At 54.9% G+C, this 22,709-nt stretch overlaps 1 protein-coding gene and 1 non-coding gene across 8 annotated transcripts in view; both read left to right on the top strand.

Annotated features, from left to right (window-relative positions):
• Positions 1 to 22,352, top strand: part of LOC116952233 (inositol hexakisphosphate kinase 1-like) — a 52,905-nt gene extending 30,553 nt beyond the window's left edge. For all 7 annotated transcript variants that reach the window (XM_032971404.2, XM_032971407.2, XM_032971403.2 and 4 more), the window contains 4 exons: positions 8,274 to 8,505; positions 8,852 to 9,111; positions 9,530 to 9,705; positions 10,750 to 22,352. In XM_032971404.2, coding sequence (XP_032827295.2) covers positions 8,274 to 8,505; positions 8,852 to 9,111; positions 9,530 to 9,705; positions 10,750 to 11,304 — 1,223 coding nt within the window. In that variant the 3' untranslated portion in view covers positions 11,305 to 22,352. The remainder of the gene's footprint in view (positions 1 to 8,273; positions 8,506 to 8,851; positions 9,112 to 9,529; positions 9,706 to 10,749) is intronic.
• On the top strand, positions 22,055 to 22,195 carry LOC116952433 (U4 spliceosomal RNA). The gene has a single exon (XR_012947017.1). It is a non-coding gene; the product is annotated as a U4 spliceosomal RNA (small nuclear RNA).
• Positions 22,353 to 22,709: the final 357 nt, after the last annotated feature.

Raw genomic sequence — 22,709 nt, 5'->3', positions numbered from 1 at the left:
AGCGCCCGGACGCCGCTCTCCGGCGACAGGGAATTTGTTTACGCTCTGCGCTCCGCACTTGCCGTGCGCTCCGCACTGTTTCTTGACGACGTAGTCCGACAAGCCCCTTTCCCTGGCTACGCCGGTGGCATTTCCCATTTCCCATTTCCATCTGGTGTGGATGCAGAGGCGGGGAGCAGCCTGATGACAGATGCCTGGGTTGCGGTTAAGGATGTCTCTCCCTTCTGGTCACTCGTGTTAATTCCTGCTCGTGAGCTCATGTGTGTGTGTGTGTGTTTGCATCGCCGCGGGGAGCGGCGGTGCAACGTTTAGCGCGCCGCGCCATGAACCCGACGACCCGAGTTCGATTCCCGAATACGCGGGAAAAACGTGACTAAACGGAAGGAGTGCGGATAACAACGGCAGCTCTCGCCTGCGTTATCGGTGAAAACGACGCCGTCCCCAGTTCGACTCCGGTTACAGGAGCTGGAACATTTTTCTCCCACGCTCTACGCCGGTTTCCTACATACCCAGCCGCGGGGCCTCCCCCAGGTTGACTCAGCCTAAAATTAGCCGCCGGCCGCAAAAGCGACGGGGGGGGGGGGGACGCGCGTGGCCCCGGGTGGCGGTATCTGTCTGACTCTCTCACCTCCAGCCAAGGCCGCCGTGGACGCTGTGATTGGGCGTGTGCCGCAGCCTCGCGCGTTCGCCGCTTGACCGCGCCGCGGTTGGCGCAACGGTCGCACGCGCTGTGGACCAGAGGCAGCCGGTTCGATTCCGTGCCCCGGCACTTGCCGTTGAAACGAGATCCCCTGGGTTTGATCGTCCTCGAAGCCATGGTGGTCCACCCTAAACCGCATCCGCCGCACGAACCACGGCAGCAGATACAGATGCCTGATGCACAAATGGAAAATTAAAGACTCTCCAGCAGTGTGACACTGTGGTCGTTCAGAACGAACGACGCGATGCCCCGAAATCCACGAAAACGAAGGTGACGTCGTCACGGCGATACATTACTCCGCTGCTCCGGACGCGGTTGTCTCGCTTGACCACCTGGATGTGAAATTTTGGTTGCTGCTCTACATCTACATCAGCATCCGCACGGAGGAAGAAGCTGAAACAATTGGTCACGATTTCTAATTCCCCAACCACCCCGCCGCCCCTGTCCGCCCGGTGGGCTCCACCACCGTTAGCCGCTCGGCAGGTCGCCTGTGGTGGGGTGAAGTGTGGGTGCTCCCACCTCTTGCAAGACATTCGGCCGGCGCGGAGGACCTGCGGGCAAAGCAGTTTTGCGGGTGCTGCACATTGGCGATTCTTAAAACTGTGATGCGCGCCGCGGAGGGAGGGGAAAAAGAAAACAAAAACTCGACTCGATTCGTAAAGACTCGCCGCACGAACCGAACCCATCGGGAACGCTCGCGCGCGTCGCCCCGCGCGGCCTCGCAGGCGAATGACGAGGGAACGCGCGCGCGCGGAAATGGCGAGGCGTGTTTGAGCGTGCGGGCGGGCGCACGGAGGGTGATATCGGCGTGCGTGGGGTATTAGCGTGCGAGCGTGCACTTTCTTCCGACCCGGCTGACCCGCTGTGCCCGGGTACCAGCTGCGGTGGCTCGGGTTACGCTTGCGGGCGGGCGGGCGGGCACGGGCAGGCACGGGCAGGCAGCCTTCCCTTTCAAAAGCAGATGTTCCTCCAGTTAGGAACCCGGCTCCGCTCGGAACGATACACGATGTTCAGAACGCGTGGAACGATAAAATCAACCGCACGTGTCGTCGTCAAACCTCCCGCGTCGTCAGCGGGGTGAGAAGTCTGTTGTGTTTATCGATTTTTTTTACTTGACGTGTAATTTTCTTATTTACGCTACCCCAACCACGGCTGAAAGCATTGATGCGTGAGCTCTGTCCGTCCGTCCGTCTGTGTCTAATTCGTCCGTTTGTAATGGTGGTGGGGGGGGGGGGTTCCAGATAATTTTGGATATAAACTCTGGGTCACGGTAACTCTGGTTATAATTGTCCAATATTAGCGTCGTTTTGGGGTCACCGTTACTGCTAATTAGACTTTAGCGCAGACGCACGCTGAAAACCACCGCAGAGCCAATGCTTGCCGATGATTTTCCCTCCCTGTGTGACGATGCACTGTAATCGTATATGTAAACAAACGCGTCCTCACTTATATAAGCATTTGCACGTACAGCATATAGGGCAAAGTTCTGCCTTCTTAGCCTCCATAGGCTGCTGTTAGCGAGCGCCTGTTAAGGCCGGTGAAGGCACTTGAAGCGGTGGTGTGGCCAGCACCGGTCGCCGTTGACTCCCGCGTGCCGATGTTCACGGACTGCACCGAGTGCTCGACGTTGGCGGGTCCCGGGACCGCTTTTTAGATCTCGCTCGCCACCGACATCAACGCAGCTCACCGGTACCAACGCACGGTCGCGCCGACAATGTTGACGTCAAATCTTGAGTTAAAGCTTTCGTGACTGCGGGAATCCATACTCTTTGGGTCTTTCGGGAAAAGTCACGTAGATAGAATATCAAAAAGTATGATTTTTATTCTTTTATTATTTTTCTATTATTATTTTTTATCTATCTAATAAAATAAAAAATAAAAATACATGTTTACGTTCCGACTTCTCCGCGCGGAATTCCGACGTCACCGCCGCTCAGATAACTCAGAACCGCGCCACCCGCCTCTCTTGGGCGAGGAGAGAGGGGAGTGGGGGGTGCAAGAGTGGGAACGGGGGGGAGCTGTCGGCCCTACTTCACCATCGCGCTGTGCTGTCGACGTGTCTTGACGATTGGCAGCTCGGTCAGCGTAGGGAGTTCATGTGTGTGTGTGTATATGTGTGTGTGTGTATATGTGTGTGTAAATGTGTGTGTGTAAATGTGTGTGTGTATATGTGTGTGTTTATATATATGTGTGTGTGTGGGAAGCGGTAGTGTAGTGGTTAGCGCGCTGCGCTACGAACCCGGCGACCCGGGTTCGAGTCCCGCTCACGGTCAATACCAGCGACGATTATCTGAACCGGTCCTGGGCCTCCCCTAGGTCGATGTGTAAACATCGCCACTGGGGAGGCAAAGGCGGCCGGGCGTGGTGTTGGCCACCCACCCCCTCGTGTACCGTTCCAGCCTTCATAGGTGCTCGCTATCAGCACTTGCCCCAAAAAGTCTGTTAAGGCTACACGGGGGGTCTTTGTCTTTTGTGTAGTGGGGAGCGGTATGCACGTTGAAATTCTTTCGCACCGTACGTAGCCAGCCGCGCTAATCGGAGGTGCGATGTGTAATATACTCTGTGAGGGAGTAAGGACAGCGAAGCTTCCGTGGCGTCATGGTTAGCACGCCGGACCTGCGAACCTGAAGGCCCTCGGTTCGATTCCGTCCTCCTTAGATTATTAAAGGTGCCCCTGTCTGCTGCTCTCCTCACAGCGGTATGAATGTTCGCGTGTGGTTGCGGTAAAGTGTGGATCACCGTCAGCTCTTCCAATGCGCCTAGGCCCGCGTGGAAGGGTGAGCCAAATCCCCAGCAGTTGTGCGAGCAAGCGATTGCAGTGCTGCGCCTTTACCCTGGATATTTCGTATTTTTGGAAATCTAATTGGATTGCATTTCAGTGTGTATACTTTTCATGGCTCGTGCACGGAATTTTATTGTTTTAATAACTTGTAAAAAATATATATATCGTTGAATTAGGTTAAGGATTAGACTTCCATTGGAAATGCAATGATTTTAACCTGAACTCTCTTATATTTGAGTAACCTTAAGCAAAGTGTGTCATGAACGAGCAAATGAGTGGGTGAGCGAGCGAGTGAGTGGGTAAGGAAGTGGGTGAGTGAGAGAATGAGTGGGTGAGCGGGGGAGTGAGTGGGTAAGGCAGTGGGTGAGCGAGCGAGTGAGTGAATGGGTAAGGGAGTGGGTGAGCGGGGTAGTGAGTGGGTAAGGTAGTGGGTGAGCGAGCGAGTGAGTGAATGGGTAAGGCAGTGGGTGAGCAAGTGAGTGGGTCGGTAAGGCAGTGGGTGAGCGAGTGAGTGGTGGGTAAGGGAGCGGGTGAGCGAGTGAGTGGGTGGGTAAGGCAGTGGGTGAGCGAGTGAGTGGGTGGGTAAGGCAGTGGGTGAGCGAGTGAGTGAATGGGTAAGGCAGTGGGTGAGCGAGTGAGTGGGTGGGTAAGGCAGTGGGTGAGCGAGTGAGTAGGTGGGTAAGGCAGTGGGTGAGCGAGTGAGTGGGTGGGTAAGGCAGTGGGTGAGCGAGTGAGTGGGTGGGTAAGGCAGTGGGTGAGCGAGTGAGTGAGTGGGTAAGGGAGCGGGTGAGCGAGCGACTGCAAGGTTGAGAACGGGCGGGCGGGTGAGCAAATGGACATGCACATTTTTGAAGTCAGATGGGTGAGTTGGCGAGTGAACCATATCGATAGGTGGCCGGTGGCCGCGAGAACGAACTTTCGAAAACCACAGGGACGGTTTGGAAACTATTTCCCCGGGCGCACGTTTGGCAACGGAACATTACTAAGGGGAGCCTAAAAATAGCCCTCCGGCGTGGCCCACGCTAATGACACTCGCCGAGAACCACTTACAAGGTTGAAAATCGACTGGCGATTGTTTAATTGCCGGCTCGCGCTGCGTGCGCTTTCGAAATCGCCCTTCGGCGGGCCTTTCTATTTTCGCAAACGGATCATAAACCACGGCCGTCGTTTTTCGCCCCGCGAGGTCTCTCCGAGGTCCAAGGGGTGGTGGTGGGAAGGTGGTGGTGGGGAGGTGGTGGGGAGGTGGTGGTGGGGAGGTGGTGGTGGGGAGGCCATGGGCTCTGGAGGGGGTTGACCGCCCGCACACCGATCGCGCGGCTTCTACCGCTCGCGCGTCCCCGCAGCGCCACTGCCGTACGGCCTTCGTGGTGGGCACGTGCCCGTCTCTAAATATACACACGTCCGTGAACACACGCACGCGGACACACACGCGAGCGCCTCCCTCGGTGCGCACGCACGCCCCCCCCTCCTCGTCTGATCCGTGGGCCTCGTTCGCTCACGAGAGGTCGCGCGTTGGCCGCTGCTGCGCGTTCGTCGCCTTCTCGGTCGGGCGATCATTATTAATGCCGTCGTCATAACCCCCCCCCGCCTCCCCTCCCCGCCTTCCCCTGCCTCCTCCCTGCCTCGCCCCGCCGCGCGAAACGCCCCCACGCATCGGTGTCGACGCTTTACGACGGAGGTTCTCTCCAAGCGTGCGTCCGTGCGTTAGCTCGGCACGCACGTTTTGGACGCGCGTCTGTCCGTCCATCCGTCACGGGGGAGTGGGATAGAGGGGGCGGCGGCGACGAGAACGCCGGTAAAAGTGATCCAGTGCGACTGCGACGTGTAGTCGCACATGTCCGTGTGTGTTTGTTTGCGCGTGTACGTTGAACTTCTTTCCCACCGTACGTGGACAAACCGCGCTAATCGGAGGTGGGGAGCCCGGAGCGGCTATTCGGCTCTCCCCATGGGTAGCGGCAGTGATTGCACCATCGTTACACCATCGTGTGCAATCACTGCGCCTTTACAATGTAGGGCGGGGGTGGTGGTGGCGTAGCGGTAACACTTGCGTCTAACAGCGAGAAGTCGCTCGGTTCGATCGCTGACTCAGGAAAATGGATGATGCAATCGCTGTTCACGAGCACATCTTAAAGGCTGGCATGGCGCACGAGGGGGTGGGTGGCCAGCACAACGCCTGGCCGCCTTTGTCTCCCCAGTGGCTATGTTTACGTACCACACCAGGTACTCAATTGAGGCTGAGTCGTAGATATGCATGTTGAACTTTTTTCGCACCGTACGTAACCAACCGTGCGGGGGAAGGACAACAAACTGAACACAAATAGCAGTTCTAAAGAAATGAGATTTCAATCTCGCTGATTTAAAAGTGCATAGCTCCAGTGGCTTCCTAATGTCGGAAGGAACAGCGTTCCAGACGGTCCCGCAAGAAGCGCTTCTGAAAGCGCGCTATGCGGTGGCCGCCTTTGTTCGACGGCTGAGCCAAAAGCCGCTGCTGCTGCCGCTGCTGTGACCATGGCCGGAGTAGTTTGCGTGGTGACGGTTTACGCTGCTTGACGAGATCGCTAAGGTGTTGTGGTCCATTGGCGGCATGCACTTTGTGTGTAATGAGTGCGACCTTTTGGAAGGCGACCGATTTGTCAAGAATACTGACAGAGATGGAGGGATGACAGCCGCAGAGATGGAGGGATGAAATCAGCTCGTGTGCTACAATATCATGCAATCCCATGACAGATCCTGACGGCTTGGGGAGGACTTCATCCAGCAGTGGATTGATCATGGGCTACGAATGCTGATGATGTGAAATAATGAGTTGTCTGTTAACCTTCCGGATGAAACGCCTGCCCACATCACCCTCAGTCATGGTGATGGTTTGACCATACTTCACCACCCTGGTCAATGTAGGTTGGTCAATGGAGGGCTCAGGACTGTTTTGTATTTCAGTTGCCAATGATGTTACCCATGCCCCAAAAGCACCCAGCAGTGGATTGATCTTGGCTGATGATGATTGGTGACAAATTATAGCCCCACGTATCCCATCACCGCAGAGGTTTCTGCCAACTCAACATTTACAGGGCGCTAACCGTGGCACCACCAATCCACCGGCGGCCCCTAAACTTCCCCCCCCCCTCCGCTCGTAAACAACATCAGCCTCAGCGCTTCAAGGCGCTCACCCTTCACCCTGGCGTTCGTGCGACGACTGATCGGATTTTGGCAAAAGCTGATTGGCGGGGCGGATCTTAACCCCCCCCCGCTTAATTCGCAGGAACATCTTGTAAAGGTCCCCCACGTCTCACCGGGGCGGGGGGGCGTCTCCGGGTCTCCGTGTCTCTCTCAATGTCTCTCGCCTCCCGCGGACGAGGTCGGCGCGCCGTTTGTGGATTATTCCCTGTGGCGTGCGTCAGTTTTAAGGCGCTCGGTTTTTATTCTTTGCGTTTGCTTACATTTTTCAAAGCGCAGGTGCTTTGCTCCGACGGTCCGATGACAGCCGCCTGGCTGGCTCAGAGGGCCACGGCGAGGTGGCCGGCGTGGGTGGCGGTGGTGGTGGAGGGCCCCGGAGGTCCAAGCGGCTGAGCTGGCGCCGCTGAGACCCAGCGGCTGAATCCGTAACGGCAACAGCGGCCAAATTGCCGAATCCGTTTTTTGTTTTCTTTTACTCGCTGTAAAACAATCAGTAATCAGACTATTTATTTTTACTGGAGGAATCCGATGAGCTATGAAGCTCTTTTCCACAGATCTCCGGTAGGTTCGGCCGCGTTCCTCCTGCCGACGCGATGCGACGTGCTGTCAGGAGGACGTTTGAAACTAGAGCAATTTTTTATTTATTTGATCAGGTAAGGTCCATTGAGCTCCGTAGCTCTTTTCCAGAAGTGACTTGGCTATCACAAATGATAATAGCTCAACGAAGTGGCTTATCGTGCGGGAATTCACAGCAGCCAAATACTCTGAACGCACGTCGATTCTTCAATGCGGGGGGGGAAAACCGCGCCACCACGGGGAGAGAGAGAGAGAGACGCACACACAAACTCCAAATATACACCAGGCGTCAAGGTCGGGATCGAACCCACGACCTCCTCCATACCAGGCGAGGTAGTTAACATCTCGCCACCGTTTTCATCAGGGGGTCCGTCGCAGCTAGCAGTCACAGGACAACAGCCCTGGGGGGGGAGCCGATTTTTTTATTCGTCTACAAAAAAAAAGAAGATTTCAAAAGTTAGCCGTGTTCCATCCACTGCTGGATTGAAGGCCTCCCGAAACCATTGTCGTCTCTCACGGCCCTGCGACGTAACAATAATAATCCACCCAGCGCCTGCACACTAGCCAATTCCATCCCTCCGCCTCCGTGGCGGACATCCTCTCTCTGGGGGAACGCGTTCCCTCCCCTGTCGCTCCGCCGTGAGCCCAGGCACTGTTCTCGACGGCCGGTGGGCTTTGTCTGCGGCTTGCATACGTTCCCCCGTCCCGCTGCGCCTCTCGACGCAATCGCTGGCGAGATCCTCCGCGCACTTCTCTTTGCGCGCTTTCACATTTTGTTCCGCCCTCCGTCGGCGACCACGTCTCTTTCCGATCCCACGCGTCACGGCGTGACGGACGGCGCCCGAGGGTGGTGACTTGAAGCTGGGCGTTTCGAGCTGCCTAGGCAGGGCTGGGCGGATGGGTGGCGGGGTGGTCACTAGCCAACGCACCCTGCTGCTGATGCTCTGGCCGAACGAAAAACCAACGAAAGTAACCGTGAACTTGAACCCCCTGACCCCAACCCCCCCCACTCCCCCCGCCGCTCCGTCGGGCCACCGGCAGGCGTGGTGTCCGTGTGCTTCGAGGAGAACAGCGAGGGCTACATCGGCCTGGTGGCCTACCCGCACTCGGAGCGCGACGAGCTGGCCGCAGCCGCCGCCGCTGCCGCCGCCGCCACGGCGCCCGACGGCTGCCGGGCCCGGCACCAGCACTTCCGCCGCACGGTGACGACGCGCTCCTCCGCCGTGTCCTCTGACGGCAGCGAGCGGTGCGAGCAGGAGGAGGTGTCCACCAGGTCGGTTGGCTCGCGTGCGCTCGCAGACACGCGGACTTACACAGAGAGCCATAGACCGAAACCCAGTCAGTCACAAGCAGTGAAAAATGACAATCGATGGCTGCTGCTGCTGGTGGGTGATGCTGCTGCTGGTGGTGGGTGCTGCTGGTGGGTGCTGCTGCTGGTGCGTGCTGCTGTTGGTGCGTGCTGCTGTTGGTGCGTGCTGCTGCTGGTGCGTGCTGCTGCTGGTGGGTGCTGCTGCTGCTGCGTGCTGCTGCTGGTGGGTGCTGCTGCTGCTGCGTGCTGCTGCTGGTGCTGCTGCTGGTGTGTGCTGCTGCTGGCTGCTGCTGCGCCCGTCGCCCTGCAGCTCGCAGGAGGTGGAGAGCGTGGAGCTGGAGCTGCACGTGAGCAACACGGACGTCAAGAGCCTGGAGGTGCAGCTCCGCTTCCAGACGCAGGTCACCGTGGAGCTCAGCGAGAACAACAACAACGGCAGCAGCGGCGGCGGCAGCAGCTACGCGCACGGCGCCAGCGACGGGAACTCCAGCCTGCACACGTGGCGCATGAGCTGCCACAGCAAGCAGATGAGCCGCATGTGGTCGGAGGCCAAGGAGCGGCAGCTCTTCCGTATCCTTACCTTTTTCATTAATACGTTCGCCGATTCATTCTGTCGTTCATTCGTTCACGCCTCCGTTCGATCGGTTCATTCGGGACGCGGGCTCCCCCCCCACCCACCCCCCCACCCCCCCCCCCCCCGCGAGACTCGCCGCGCCGGACGTCGCCACGTGCCGCCAAAAGCTAAATAAATCTCTCGACGGTCCCCGCGTCTGCCTTGTAAACGGACTCCCCGCTCCTTCGTGTGCGTGCTCAACGATGGGGGGCCCCCACACGCGTCACCCCGCGCCAGCCCCCACCGCCTTCCCCCCCTCTCCCTCCCTCCCTCCCTCCCCAACTCCCGCGGGAGTTGGCGCGCGTGCGCGTGCGCCTGTCAGCGCCGACAGATTTACGACGCTCCTCCTTGACCCCTGCCGGCGTACCGGCGCAGATTTCCTCCTGCTGGAGAATGTGGTGTCGCGCTTCTCGCGCCCGTGCATCCTCGACCTGAAGATGGGCACGCGGCAGCACGGCGACGACGCCTCCGAGGAGAAGAAGGCGCGGCAGATGCAGAAGTGCGCCCGCAGCACCTCCGGCACGCTCGGCGTGCGCATCTGCGGCATGCAGGTGAGCGGGCGGCCAATGCACACTCACAGACGCACGCGCGCAAAACGCACGTGTCTGCGCTTAGACGCGCACGTGTCTGCGCTTAAGACGGGCGCGCGAGACCGATGGACCGGCTGATGAACTAACAACTCAAACAGGAGGAATTCTCCACACTTCTGGCTAATCGCCTGATGAGGCTGGTTGGTGTAATTACCCAGCAGAAATGTCGTGGGTTTACTCTGCAACACACCGGTGTGCTGAACTAGTAACTAATTGGAACGTTTTGTTGGCTTGGCAAACGACTCATTTAGATTCACGGGATCTCATTTTAATTAACAAAAAACCCCCTCCATTATGGATGTTGGTCTTGAAAGCCTCCGTGTTCAACTCCTTTGCATGGTATACAGGAGGTCGTGGGTTCGATCCGGACCCTGACGCTTTCTGTATTATATTTGGGGTTTGCGTGTTCTCCCTGTGGTCGCGTGGATTTTTCTCCGGGTCCTCAGGTTTTCTCCCTTCACATTAGCATGCAATGTGCTTTACATTTTCGCTTGACAAGCCACTTCGTTGAGCTATCAGTTGTGGCCAGGTCGCTTCTGAAAAAGTGCTCTACAGCTCGGTGGGCCTTCCCTACGGACTGCCTAACCAACAGACTGACCGATCGTTGAGGCTCGGAGACAGAGCTTCCTCACTGACCAAGCTACCGATGCGCTGACGGATCGACTGGCAGACGATGCAGACCGATGGACTGACCAACACCGATTGACTGACTTGACCGATGGACCGACTAACAAATAAAGAGACGTACATACATACAAACAGACTGTCCAACAGACGTAACTGTCCAGCAGGCCGCCGGATGGATAGACTGACCGACCGACTGACGGACGCTACAGATGGATTGACAGTTTGGCCAAGTCGCGAACCGGCTCGGACATCGCCGCCGCCGCCGCCGCCATCGGCCGTGACCGCGAGTCAACCTCAGGTGGTCGCCGGGTTCGTAGCCGAACGCGCTGACCGCACAACCGCCGTCACCGCCGCCCCTCCCCCGCCTTCCCCCCGTAGGTCTACCAGGCGGAAAGCAACGAGTTCCTGTGCCGCAACAAGTACTACGGGCGCGAGCTGTCGGTGGACGGCTTCCAGCGGGCCATCTTCCAGTTCCTGCACAACGGGCGGCGCCTCCGCACGGAGCTGCTGGCGCCGGTGACGAGGCGCCTGCGGGCGCTGCAGTCCGTGCTGGAGTCCCGCTCCTCCTTCCGCTTCTACTCCAGCTCGCTGCTCGTCATCTACGACGGCACGGAGCCGCACGCGTGGGCCGCGACGGCCGCGATGACGGCGCCGGATCCCGCCGTGCCTTCACCGTCGCCTTCACCGTCGTCGCCTTCACCGTCGTCGTCGTCGCCTTCACCGTCGTCGTCGTCGCCTTCACTGTCGTCGTCGGATGCTGCCGCTACGACGCCGCCGCCGCAGGTTGACGTGCGAATGATCGACTTTGCCCACACGACCTGCAGCGGCTTCTGCGAGGACACCACCGTGCACGACGGGCCTGACCAGGGATACATTTTCGGGCTGCAAAATCTGATCCGGATCCTGGAGGAAATCGGAAACGCCAACAGCTGAAGGGCGGGGGGGGGGAGCGAGGTGGACCCCCCTTTCTGTCGACGTCGTGAGAGCCACCCACCGGTCGGTGGCGCAAGGCGAAAGCAAACGCGGCAAAAGCGCAGGGCCCCCAAGTCGTCCCAAGGGGCCCCGAATTGCTGTGGAGAAAGTACGGGTGAGACAGGTGTCTACTCGAATTGAGATCCTGATGGACACAAGCGAGCTCATTCATCTCACCTCAACGCTGCCGTATCCGTGTCTGTCTCTCTCTCTCTCTCCTCCCATTTCACTCCGTCTCCTGGCCCCGTCTGTCTCATGTCCGCCTCTCTGTTCTCGTCTCTCCGTATCTCCACCTCGCGTCTGTACCTCTTCCGTCGTCTGGCTAGGAGTTTACGAATCTAAGTGAGGGGGGCAGGCGGATGAGCCGGAGAGGGGGTGGGGGGGGGGGGGGCTACAAATATATTTCTGCTTAGAGCCCGCGATGGGACGGCCACCGCCACCGCTTGCCGCCATTGCTACTCCTTTGGCGCGCGTTGTGGGAATGCGTCTTCCTGGTTTTGTGTGTGTGGTTTTCTTTTGCACTAGTCGCGAAGACGGGACTGCAGTCCAAGCGTGCCGTCCACAGGGCTAAGCGAGGGACCGCGCACGCTGCGGAGCGGTCGCCGGTCACTTGGTCCCTCCCAGTAGCGGGGCTGAGGGTGGGGAGGGGGGGGGGGGTTCCGATTCGACTCCGCCTCTTCCGCCGACGTTTGCGACGTCTCGGGTCGGCATTGCGGGGCCTCGGTCCAGGTGGACCTTTTCTGCGCGCGTTTTGTGCTTTTAACCAAAGAAAAAGATTCCAACGAAAGCTTTCCACAGAAGCGTGCTGTTTTTTTTTTTCTTTCGCGTATTTATAACCAGACTTAGCTCGCAGGGGCTTTGGAAGATGTTGTTCGTGCGGAGGGGAGCGCGGAACGATGGTGTTCTTTGGGGGCGTGGGGCCCGTCGCTGGGTTGCGAGCGGCCCTCCCACGCCATTTGGTTTTGAAATGCGCAGTCGCTGCGGCAGAAGTTACCGGCGCGCAAAAGGCAGCGTCTTACACACGCGCGTGGTGCACTCGCTCCACTAAGTTTGTCTACGAACCTGTGAGGGAGTGAGGCTGCGTCGCCGTGCGTTTTGTAAACCGGTCGACCGCGTACTTCACGTCGGTGTACAGAGGGAATGATTGTTATTATCATTACGGCCGTCATCACCGTTGTTGTTATCGTCATATATTTATTTTGTGGAGGGTCAGCCCTCTTCTTTCGTTGAGCATTTTAAATCGCGCGCACGCATCTGTGCGGCGATCGTTATCGTTTGGGTGTCGACAATCGCGATCGCCGCTGCGTTTTGACGTTCTTCCTTGCACCCACCTTAAAAGCACATTGATTAAGGAGCGTAAATACCGGTGGGAGGTCTGACTTTCTCGCTCGGAGAAAGAAAGGAAAAAAATATAATTGCGGTAATTTATTCTACTGGTTCGCATTCGTGCGACGGGGGCGAGAGGAAAGCGTTTAAGTACGAGAGGAACAAATTAAATAATTCACGGCGGCGGCTTCCTAGCCTGGCGCTGCGCTGCGGTTGAAGGTAACGGAGGATTTTAACGACGACCCACAGGTCCCCGTTCACTTGCCTTGGCAACGAACGGCCCACGCGTGCCAACCGCGGCTCGTCGGGCTCTTGGCCAGTGACCCGTTAGGCGGGGTCGCTTGTTAAGGCCAACGATCTGGCCGTCGGTGAGCGTGGGGGCCGCTGCATCCAGCTGGTCGTGGTGCCCTCGTGGCCTACGTGTGCCCACTGTCCGCATGTTGTTGTTGATGTTGTTGTCACGGGAGCTGATGGACGATTTATTTTTCGTGTAGTTCTCTCTCTCCTCTTCGTTTTCGGGTAATATAAGTGCGCGTGTTGCGTGGCACGATGTCCGACGTTTCGCTCCGCGTGCTGGGAGCTTCCTCAGGAACGGAGCCGAGCAACTCAACTCTTTCTCAACTCTTTATCTTTTCTTGCCGAGCCAATCCGCGTCAAGAACCAGCGGCAGAAGCAGCTGGCGACGCTGCATCATCGAGAAAGTTCAGTTCCTGAAGAAGCTCCCAGCACGTGCAGCGAAACGTCGGACATCATGCCGAGCAGCACATAGCGAGGCAACCCGAAAATGCGTCAAGAGAGAGCCCTCGCCGTGTAACGATGCAGCGAATGTTTCCTGAAGCCCCATCCCTGGCCCTTCTTGGCCCCAAGCCAGATCCAGATGTTGCTCTGAAGTTTCAGCAGCGCATCACGGTTTGGTTCTGTGGATGCGTATATATATTTTTTATATCAGGTAAGGCCCACTGGGCTACGACACAGCTCTTTTTCAGAAGCGACCTGGCTATCACAAATAATAGCTCAACGAAGTAGGCTTAGCGCGTGGAAATTCTATAGCAGGCAAATAATCTAAACGCACGCCGATTATAAATGCGGGGAGAAAAACCGGAGGACCCGGAGGATAAATCCACGCGAGAAAGAGAGAGACGCAAACTCCAAATATACAGCAGCAGGCGTCAGGGTCGGGATCGAACCCACGGCCTCCTGCACACCTGGCGAGGTAATTAACATCTCCTACCCACCGTGGCGCCCCGGCTCGGCATGGTAAACAGCCAGTGGAAAAAAAACACCGGTACCATCAGGGCCATGGCTCGGCTCGGATGTGCCAGTGGGAAAGGGGTAATTGGTCTTATGGCTCGCCGGTACGTCGAGACAGAGGGAGACTAGCGAGATGGCAGAAAGAGAAACGTGAGACGGGAAGAGCTGCGGGGGCCTTTGGTCGGCGACGCGTGCAGACGTTACCGTATCAAAGTATGAAAGATAAGCGTAGGCCTTACCCTTTATGGCAACAAAACACGCGTTAAGATGTTCGAACACCAAATAGAACCCTCTTGGAAGGAACCAAGAAGGAACCGAGTTCACGCGGGCACTCGCACGGTTATTTATTTGACTTAGTTTAGCGTTTACACAACGGCGCACTCCGTTATTTTCAATAGCAACAAACAATATTCTGTATTTAACTTTTCACCCCTCCGTTTTTAACGCGATCGCAACTCCTATTTGGCTTTAGGACACCGCTATCATCATCATTATTATTATCCAGGCGCAAACTGTTGGACAACGACAACGCACCAGCAACGCACCAACAACGCGCAGTGCGGAGCCGTCGGTTGCAGAGGTCAGCACGGAGGGGCGCTTTTGTCGGTCCACTGCTGGATGAGCGCCTTCCCATGCCGTGCGGGGTCGTGGGGCGGTTGTTGGCAACGGTGGGCAGCGATGGACGTAGAAGTACAGTACAGCAAAGGATTTTGCCACACCGCACTCCCGTTGCCCACACACGGGGGGCACCACACCATTTAGAGACGGTGAAACTGCGAGCGATGTTTGTACGTCACTCGACGGCGAGAGGCCTCGTGCGGTGACAGAAGGGACTCGGGTGTGCGTGTGTGTGGTTACCCGCCAAAGGTATTTGAACGTTCTATTCAACCCGAGGCAAAGCGCAGGATCTCCGCAGCTGGTTTGAAAGCCACGTGACACGGGCTGTTTGCTTGGTTTGCATCGGCCGAAGAAAGCCACCGCTAGGCATGTCACGACGATTGTAATCGCAACGGTTCATAATTGACGACAGTTTCGTTACAGTGATGAACAATGCAACTGTCACCTGTTAGACCATATAATCTATATAAAATGTATATATATAAAATTCTAAATTGATGTTTGGATCAGGCCATGTAATGATCTGACCAAAGTTGTGTTGTTGAGCCCTCTGCCACCCGACACAGCCAAACGCGATCCTGACGATGTCTGACGCCGGTTCAGCCGAGGCAACCGATGGCAATGGTTAAACGCTTGTACACCGCGTGACCATTTCATTTGTTTGGCTGCGTTGGCTGGTGGAGGGCTACGCGCCAAAAAAATGTGGCTGAATCGTTATTACGTGCGTGGCCAAACCCCAAAAATGAATGATGATATTAATATTAATGATCATATTGGCTGTGATTATCTCCGTGTGTGTGTTTATACGACGAATCTGGACATTTGAGAGGGAGAAAGAGCCGATTTTAAATTATGTTAATCACTGTTTCGTGACGTGGCGAGGCATCTGTCGCGTGCCCCACTCCAAATTTAAAGCTCAAGTACCCTACACAACAAATCAAGTTGTGGAATTATATTTTCCATGTTAGCACTTTCCTAATGATGTAATAATTCCATTTTCGCTTTTCGTGGTGAATATTGTGTGACTTTAAGTTTTTCTCTCTCTCTCTCTCGGGTGTAACTATGTTTTGCGTGTAATGGCAGTTATATATATGTATATTTTTGTATGATAAGTTGGCAACGATACTAATATTTATTTAACGTAAAAATCACTTCTCCGATCCACTGCTGGATGATGCAGGCCTCGGCGCGGCCGTGTCATCGTTCGTGTCCCGTTTGTTGTTTTGGCCATACTTCTCCGCGTCGGTCAGTATGGTTTGGTGTGCAATGATGAGGCAACAGTAGGACCCGATGAGAATCGCTTAATCGAGGAGTCGTTATGAGACTCGTTTTATATATTTGACTTCAACCACTTTGGCGATGGCTTTGTACCCCCCCCCCCCCCCCCACACTCTTAGGTGGTGATGCCTTTTTGGAAAACGATGTACGGTTGGGTTTTTTGTTGTTTTTGTGGCAGCGAAGAAGTCTGTTCATGTCCCGTCCAAGCCATGATATTGAACGTGGTCGCCCGCCCGAGCGCCAGTGCACGTGTGTCGTCTGTGTGTGCGTGTGTGAGGGATGCGCTTCAGATTCGTTTTTGATTGACCCCCACAAATGAAGCCCTATCGACGAGACACTTCGGACGATCCGAACGTTTCGTGGGCCCGTCCGAAAGCGGCGACGTCAATAACACAACAATCGTTGACACAAAACAACCACAACTCAACACATCCGTCAACAACACTGTGTGGCCCTAACAAGAAACGGTATTACAACGGGTGACGTTTCGGGCATTAGCCCTTGTTCAGAGCACATGGGCCAAAGAGGTAGTGAGTGGCTGTACCTCTGTCTGGTATCTCCCACGTGCTGCTGAGAAGGCTCCATTGGCCGGAAACGTCTCCTCTTACAATTCTCCGTCTCTTCACCTCTAGGCAAACTAAGATAACGAGAAGAGACGCATTCTTATTTGTTTGGAATTCGGCAAAAAAATGTTTAAAAAGAAAACCAACTCAAAAATTTCAAGAGCCGCAAGGCAACGTGGTGAATACGGAGACGGCGTGGTGGTCCCTGAATCAAGAGCGGTCACGGGGCGCTCCTCAAAAGAGCCACCGCGCGCGGCCCTCGAGGCCGCGGGTTGCCTCCCGACCCCCCCCCCCCCGACCCGCTCCTCCTCCTCCTCTCGGGCCCAACGTGCCGGACGTCTCTCCAACCTAAAAACGCCGTCGCGTGGCGCGTCACGTCCCTTGTCGCGCTCGCCTAAATTTTGTAGACTACGCAGGGTAACGCGTACAAAAACTCAAACTAAAATTCCTCGTCTCATCTTCTTTTAAGTTTGCGCATTGTAGACCGTCGTCTGCTCCCCCCCCCCGCCCGCCCGCCACTGTCACCTGAACATATTAAATGTCGATTTGTACTCGCGAGGTGTCGTTTCGGCGTGGCTCTTCGTGTCGTCTCGCGTGTCGCCGCGTGTCGCCGGGCTTCCTCTCGCATCTGTCGAGCGAGAGAAAGCCCGGCACACTCCCCCCTTCCCCCACCTCCGAGCTCGGAGGTAAAACAAAAGTGAATGCATCGGATTGTCAATAAGCACAGCGCGGCGTCTCTCGTCTTAACAGGCCGAAAGCGTCGTGCGGGCCAGCGACAAACCATCGAATTAAAAAAAAAACATTCAAATTATTTGTATTTTAGCAGGTAAGGCCAACTACTGAGCTACCGTGTAGCCCTTTTTCCGAAGCGACACTAGCCATCACAAACACGAAGCGGCTTATCGCGTGAAAATGTATTGAAGCCAAATGCTCTTAAACGCGCGTTGATTTTAAATGTGGAAGGGGGGAGGGGGAAACCAGAAGACCCGGAGAAAATTCCACGAGACCACGGGGGGAGAGAGAGAGAGACATGCGAACTCCCAAATATACAGCAGCAGGCGTCAGGATCGGGATCGAAGCCACGATCATATCGGTCTCGCCCCAGGAGCGTAACGAGCGCGGGGCAGCCAGTGGGTGCCTTGAACCCCCACCAGTTCCACCCGTCCACCCGCTGGTGGCCAAAGCTACGAGTTGGGCCACCCCTTGGCAGCCACCGTGAGATACATTTTCAACAACGGTGTAAAATAACAACACGTTTATTTAAAACGCGGTGTAGATTATACAGTATATAATCTGACGTCCCACATTTTATTTTATTTCGAGCAGTAATGTTTGGCTTTAATTCAAGCAGTAACGTTTGGCGACCGTGCGAGACGAATCAAACATTGGGCCCCACCTGGATCCACCCCCCCTCCCCCCCGAACCGATTGCCGCATCCACCCTGAACATGAGAGAGTTATTCTTCATTATTTCGGTAAAGTCACGTAGAAGGGAAATAATAAAATGATAAAAATACAACAATACAATTCTCACGACGTTTCCATTGCAACACAAGCAATCATCATCAGGTGTGAAACCACAGCAAGAAAATGTTCTTGCTGTGATTTTCACACCTTGCTGTGGTTTTCACTCCTGATGATGATTGCTTGTGTTGCAATCGAAACGTCGTGAGAATTGTATTGTTTTATATTTTTATTGTATTTTTCCCTTCCACGTGACTTTACCAAAAGAACCAAGAATATGAATCCCTGCTGCGGGATCTGGTGGAGGGAGAAGGAGGGGGTAGGAAGCGTTGCCAGCGAGGATGTGGCGGTGGTGGCATCATTGATCTCGGCCCTCTTGTGAGAAATTAATCTGCCCCCTCCATTGGCGTTACAGCGCGGTTGGCATTGCACCTCGCCCCCCATCCATTTGGCACGAGGAGTGAAACGTTAACCAATCTCCTTGTTCGATCACCAACTCTCCTCTCTCTCTCCACCCTATCGCCTCGGCGTCTCCGCTCGGCAATGCTGACAACGATATCGAGCGAGCTTGCTGCTGCTGCTGCTATCTTGGTGTTAAGCGAAAGGGGCTGACCTTAAGCTACGTTTCGCCCCAGTCGCCGAGCCAGAGAAATTAACGAACGCAGCGAGCGAGCGAGCGCGCAGGGCACCCAATGTACCTCTCGCAGCTGTGACGGTGGCCCACTCAAGTCGCGCCAACCCTACTCCATACCGTGTCAACCCAGACGGGTTACCCCGTATGCTTGTGCAGGGAAATTGAGTTTTCAGGTGCAAACGGCGTTTCAATACGGGCAAAAAAAAAATAGTCTATTAATTTGTGTATCTAACTTGTGATGGGACTTTGTAGGATGAACGTTGAGATGTATAAGGGCACGGGGTGACCAACAAGGTCTGAATTGGTCTGTGATAAGGCAAGGGCACTGATAAAGCACTGATAAAGGGGTTGACAGGTACGCTCCTCCGGTCTAGCGCCGACGTGGGTAGCTTAACAACATCATCATCCGCATTGTCGGCCGCGTTCAATCCATTGCTGGACAAAGCCCCCCACCCCACCCCTCCCTTATTTTGTGTTGTTGCGATCCGCTGCCATATTTCAAGATCCTAAATGTATCCGCGAGTTGTCGCAACGCACGTGTGTACCCAGCCACTCGCAGTCGCCCGTGGCGACTCCAGAACTTTGCGCTTCGTGCTAAGTCCCAACAATCTCTGCCGCCGTCCGGGGCAGACTTGCCCCGGGCGGTGGTCCGGCTGACGCCTGCAGCAGCCGGGACTGGCAGGGCCCCCTCCACACACTCACCACCAGACGGTCGGTGAGAGTTGGTGGTGAGTGTTGGTGGTGAGTGTTGTCGGTGTGATGCTGATGCGGTGGTGGTGAGCGCTGTAAGTGATGATGATGATGGTGTTGAGGTGGTGGGTGTTGTAGGTGTGATGATGGTGGTGAGTGTTGGTGGAGTGATGCTTATGCGGTGGTGATGGTGGTGAGCGCTGTAGGTGATGATGATGGGGTGGTGGTGGGTGTTGTAGGTATGATGGTGAGTGTTGGTTGCGAGTGTTGTAGGTGTGATGCTGATGAAGGTGGTGGGGAGTGTTGTAAGTATGATGATGAGGTGGTGAGTGTTGGTGGTGAGTGTTGTAGGTATGAGATGGTGAGTGTTGTAGGTGTGATGATGAGGTGGTAAGTGTTGGTGGTGAGTTATAGCTATGATGATGAGGTGGTGAGTGTTGGTGGTGAGTGTTGGTGGTGAGTGTTGTAGCCCAAGGGCCCCAGACCCCAGTTCGAGTTGCCACCTGCCCTGGTTTTCCCAGGATCGTGCTCTTGTTGAGATAACTCTCCTGCTGAAATCCCCCAAAGCTTCCCGGGGCTTCAAAAGTCACAAATTCGCGCGGCTGGCCACGCGCGGCGCGGAAGGAGTTCAACATCCAATGCATTTTGTACGTTGGTTCCCACCTCTTCTGGCATTGTGAGATGTCCTTCTGCTCGCCACGCACGACGCGTCCCAGGTCGTACGTACATCAAAAGTGGCAACCGTAGCCCCCACCACCGCCCGCTGTGCATCCGCACCACCTGCACACTGGGTAAGCTGTGCCAACCCATCTGCCCGAGGCCCCCCAAGTGTGGGTATTTGTCGACCAAGTTTGAGTCTCTGCCATGGCCTTGGGTAGGCAAGGTCAGGCGCGTCTGGTGAGTGCAGCGTAGCCCGCTGATCCCGACGGAATGTTTCTATTTGCTATATTGGGTTCGCGCTGGACAGGGCCCACGTTGTGGGGATAGAGTGATCTCGCCGATCACGTGGATGAGTGTGCTGACGAGACCCGGGAAGTCAAAGCCTGCTCCAAAATGTTCCGTTTTAATAAATAGTGCGGATGGCAAATATTTAAATGGACGAAACCTTTATTATTAAAAAAAATGTTTATGCAATAACGAACCCGGAAACCTGAGTTTGATTCTGGGCCACGCACGGCTATCAGCAGTGCCAAATTACATCAGCAACGGTGGTGTGGGCCCACCTTTCACCAAACTCACACACTGACCAGCGCTGATGATCAAGCAACTCTCATGACCAACGCAGCGTTCGGAGAGGCCTTCATCCAGCAGTGAATGAACAAACGGCTGAGAATTGTAAACGTATCTAGGTTTGGGTTTAGTGCTGTGCTAACAGATTGGTTACGTAACCGCACTAATTGGGGGGAGTCCAGATTATGAATGGATGTATTAATTACGACAATGCTTGCCGTCGTGTAAAGGGTTAGCATACTGCACTTGCAATACAGAAACCTCGAATTCGGTTTTGTCTCCAGGCGCGGCAGATGGAACAATGGTGGCAATGTTTCTTAAATCCCTCCTCGACCTCACTCCGCCCAGCAGTAGAACCTCGCCTCCTCTGGCCTCTCTGCGTGCCGTGAAGAAGGGGCCATTAGCCCGAAACGTCGCCTCGCATGTCCTTCCCAACGTGCTCTTTGACGAACGTATTGAGTATCGGGACACGTGCGGTGGGTTAAAGCGTGGGTACTGCCACCTCTTTCACGACGTCTGAGCCCAAGCATGGAAGGCTACGAGACAAATGCCCTGGAGTGGAGACCCCCTTCCGCCAGCAGTGGCGTGAGCGAGCAATTGCAGTGCCGCGCCTTTACATAGGGAGCATGGAATAACTTCGCGTTCATGAAGAGGTGGGAGGGAGGGCCTTGTATGGCCTTGTATGGCCTGCGCCGCCCTCTTGTGGATTTAGTTGGTCAAAGAAGAGACATCGTTCGTACGCGACATGTGTCACGTCGTGCCGTGCTACTCGACTTGTCAATGTCGTGAGGCTTTCACTCTCCATCGCACCGCGTGTGCTGAAGGCGCAGCTAAATTGGCACGTTGTGTTTACGTGACGAACCTTGCGAATCGTCCGTATTCGACTGGTGGCGGGTGTAACGACGCACTAAAATTTGCGCGATCTAACCCAACAATAACGGACCATAAACCTCAATTATGGAAAACATCAGTGTGTCTTTACGTCTGGCCCTGGTAGAGTGTTTCTGATTTTAAAATTTTTAAAACATTTTTTAACCCAATTTAAACTCAAGTGTTTATTATATGTTAATGTTTACTTAAAGTTTTCGTGACTGCAGGAATTCATATTCTTTGGGTCTTTCGGTAAAATCACGTAGATAGGTTCAAACACAATAACGTCGTAGATTTTTGTTATTTTGTTATTTTCTTTGAACCTATCTGCGTGACTTTACCGAAAGACCCAAAGAATATATTTGTGAATGCTCCGTGAGTTGGGAAACAGTTCTAAGTATACTTGACGGGCGATGCCTCATGCGCAGTATCTGATGTAATTAGACGATCCTGTACCGCTGACTAGAGAGGCTTAGACTCTGTAGCATTACCACGACGAAGTCGACGTATGAATGACGTCACCAAACCTCCCGTCCAGCGGCACGCGTGGGAAGAGGTCGGCAAAAGTCTGAGTACTCTCATACAATGAGTCGAGTAATCGACTATCAAAATATTAACTAACATAGTTATTTATATATTTACGCGCTTAGACCCCAAAAACCTGATTTATAGATACAATGTTTTTAAAATATTTTTAATCGATTCGTTTATTGTCGCCTTTGGACTGATCCCATGGCGTTGAGGTGGTCCGTGTCGCTTAATAGGGAACGGGCCGACCTTAACAAACCAGCTTTGCGCAGTGGCAGTATCGTAGCCAATGAGGTTTATCCGAGGCGCGATTATTGCTAATTGAAAACTTTTCCCAATACCCCGCCACGCTGACTTGAAACACAGTCGGCGTCGGCAATTTTTGCAAGCTCTTTCGAGAGCTTTGGGTTGTTTAATGAAGTGTAGAATTTGCTTGAGGTTTTAAGGTAGCAGCAGTAATACTTGCGGAGACTGTACTAATTTTACTGCCAATTTTACTGTCTCAAACTGCTTTGCACCCAATAAAATTAACTCGTCAGCCCATGGCTGCATCCCCGGCACGATAGTGTTGTTGTTCTCTGTCCCACGTGTTTGATTCCATACTTTTATTCCATGAAATCAACGGCCAAGTTCAATTTCTGTAAGTTGTGCCCCTTTCTCCTGCCGCTTCGTAATAAATAATGATCAGGCCCTGTTGTTGCTGCTTCTTTCACCCCCGCGCCTTTCCTTTTAGGCCCCGCCCATTCTCATTTGGGCCCCGCCCATTTGTGTCTAGCCCCGCCCCTTCCCCTCGCACACGGGGTGGGGGTTGTGAGGAGGGTGGCAATGCGCGCGTGTCGCAGTAGGACCAGAATGCCTCTTAGAGCAGCCAGATAATAACAGATTGATTATCCCGTTGTCAACCAATAAGGTGAT

The sequence above is a fragment of the Petromyzon marinus genome, chromosome 46, assembly GCF_048934315.1.
Source record: "Petromyzon marinus isolate PM22_M1 ecotype Great Lakes invasive population chromosome 46, UKy_Petmar_22M1.pri1.0, whole genome shotgun sequence".
NCBI classification, from domain to species: domain Eukaryota; kingdom Metazoa; phylum Chordata; class Hyperoartia; order Petromyzontiformes; family Petromyzontidae; genus Petromyzon; species Petromyzon marinus.
The sequence above is the reverse complement of the archived record's forward strand: the minus strand, read 5'-3'. Positions and strand labels throughout refer to the sequence as shown.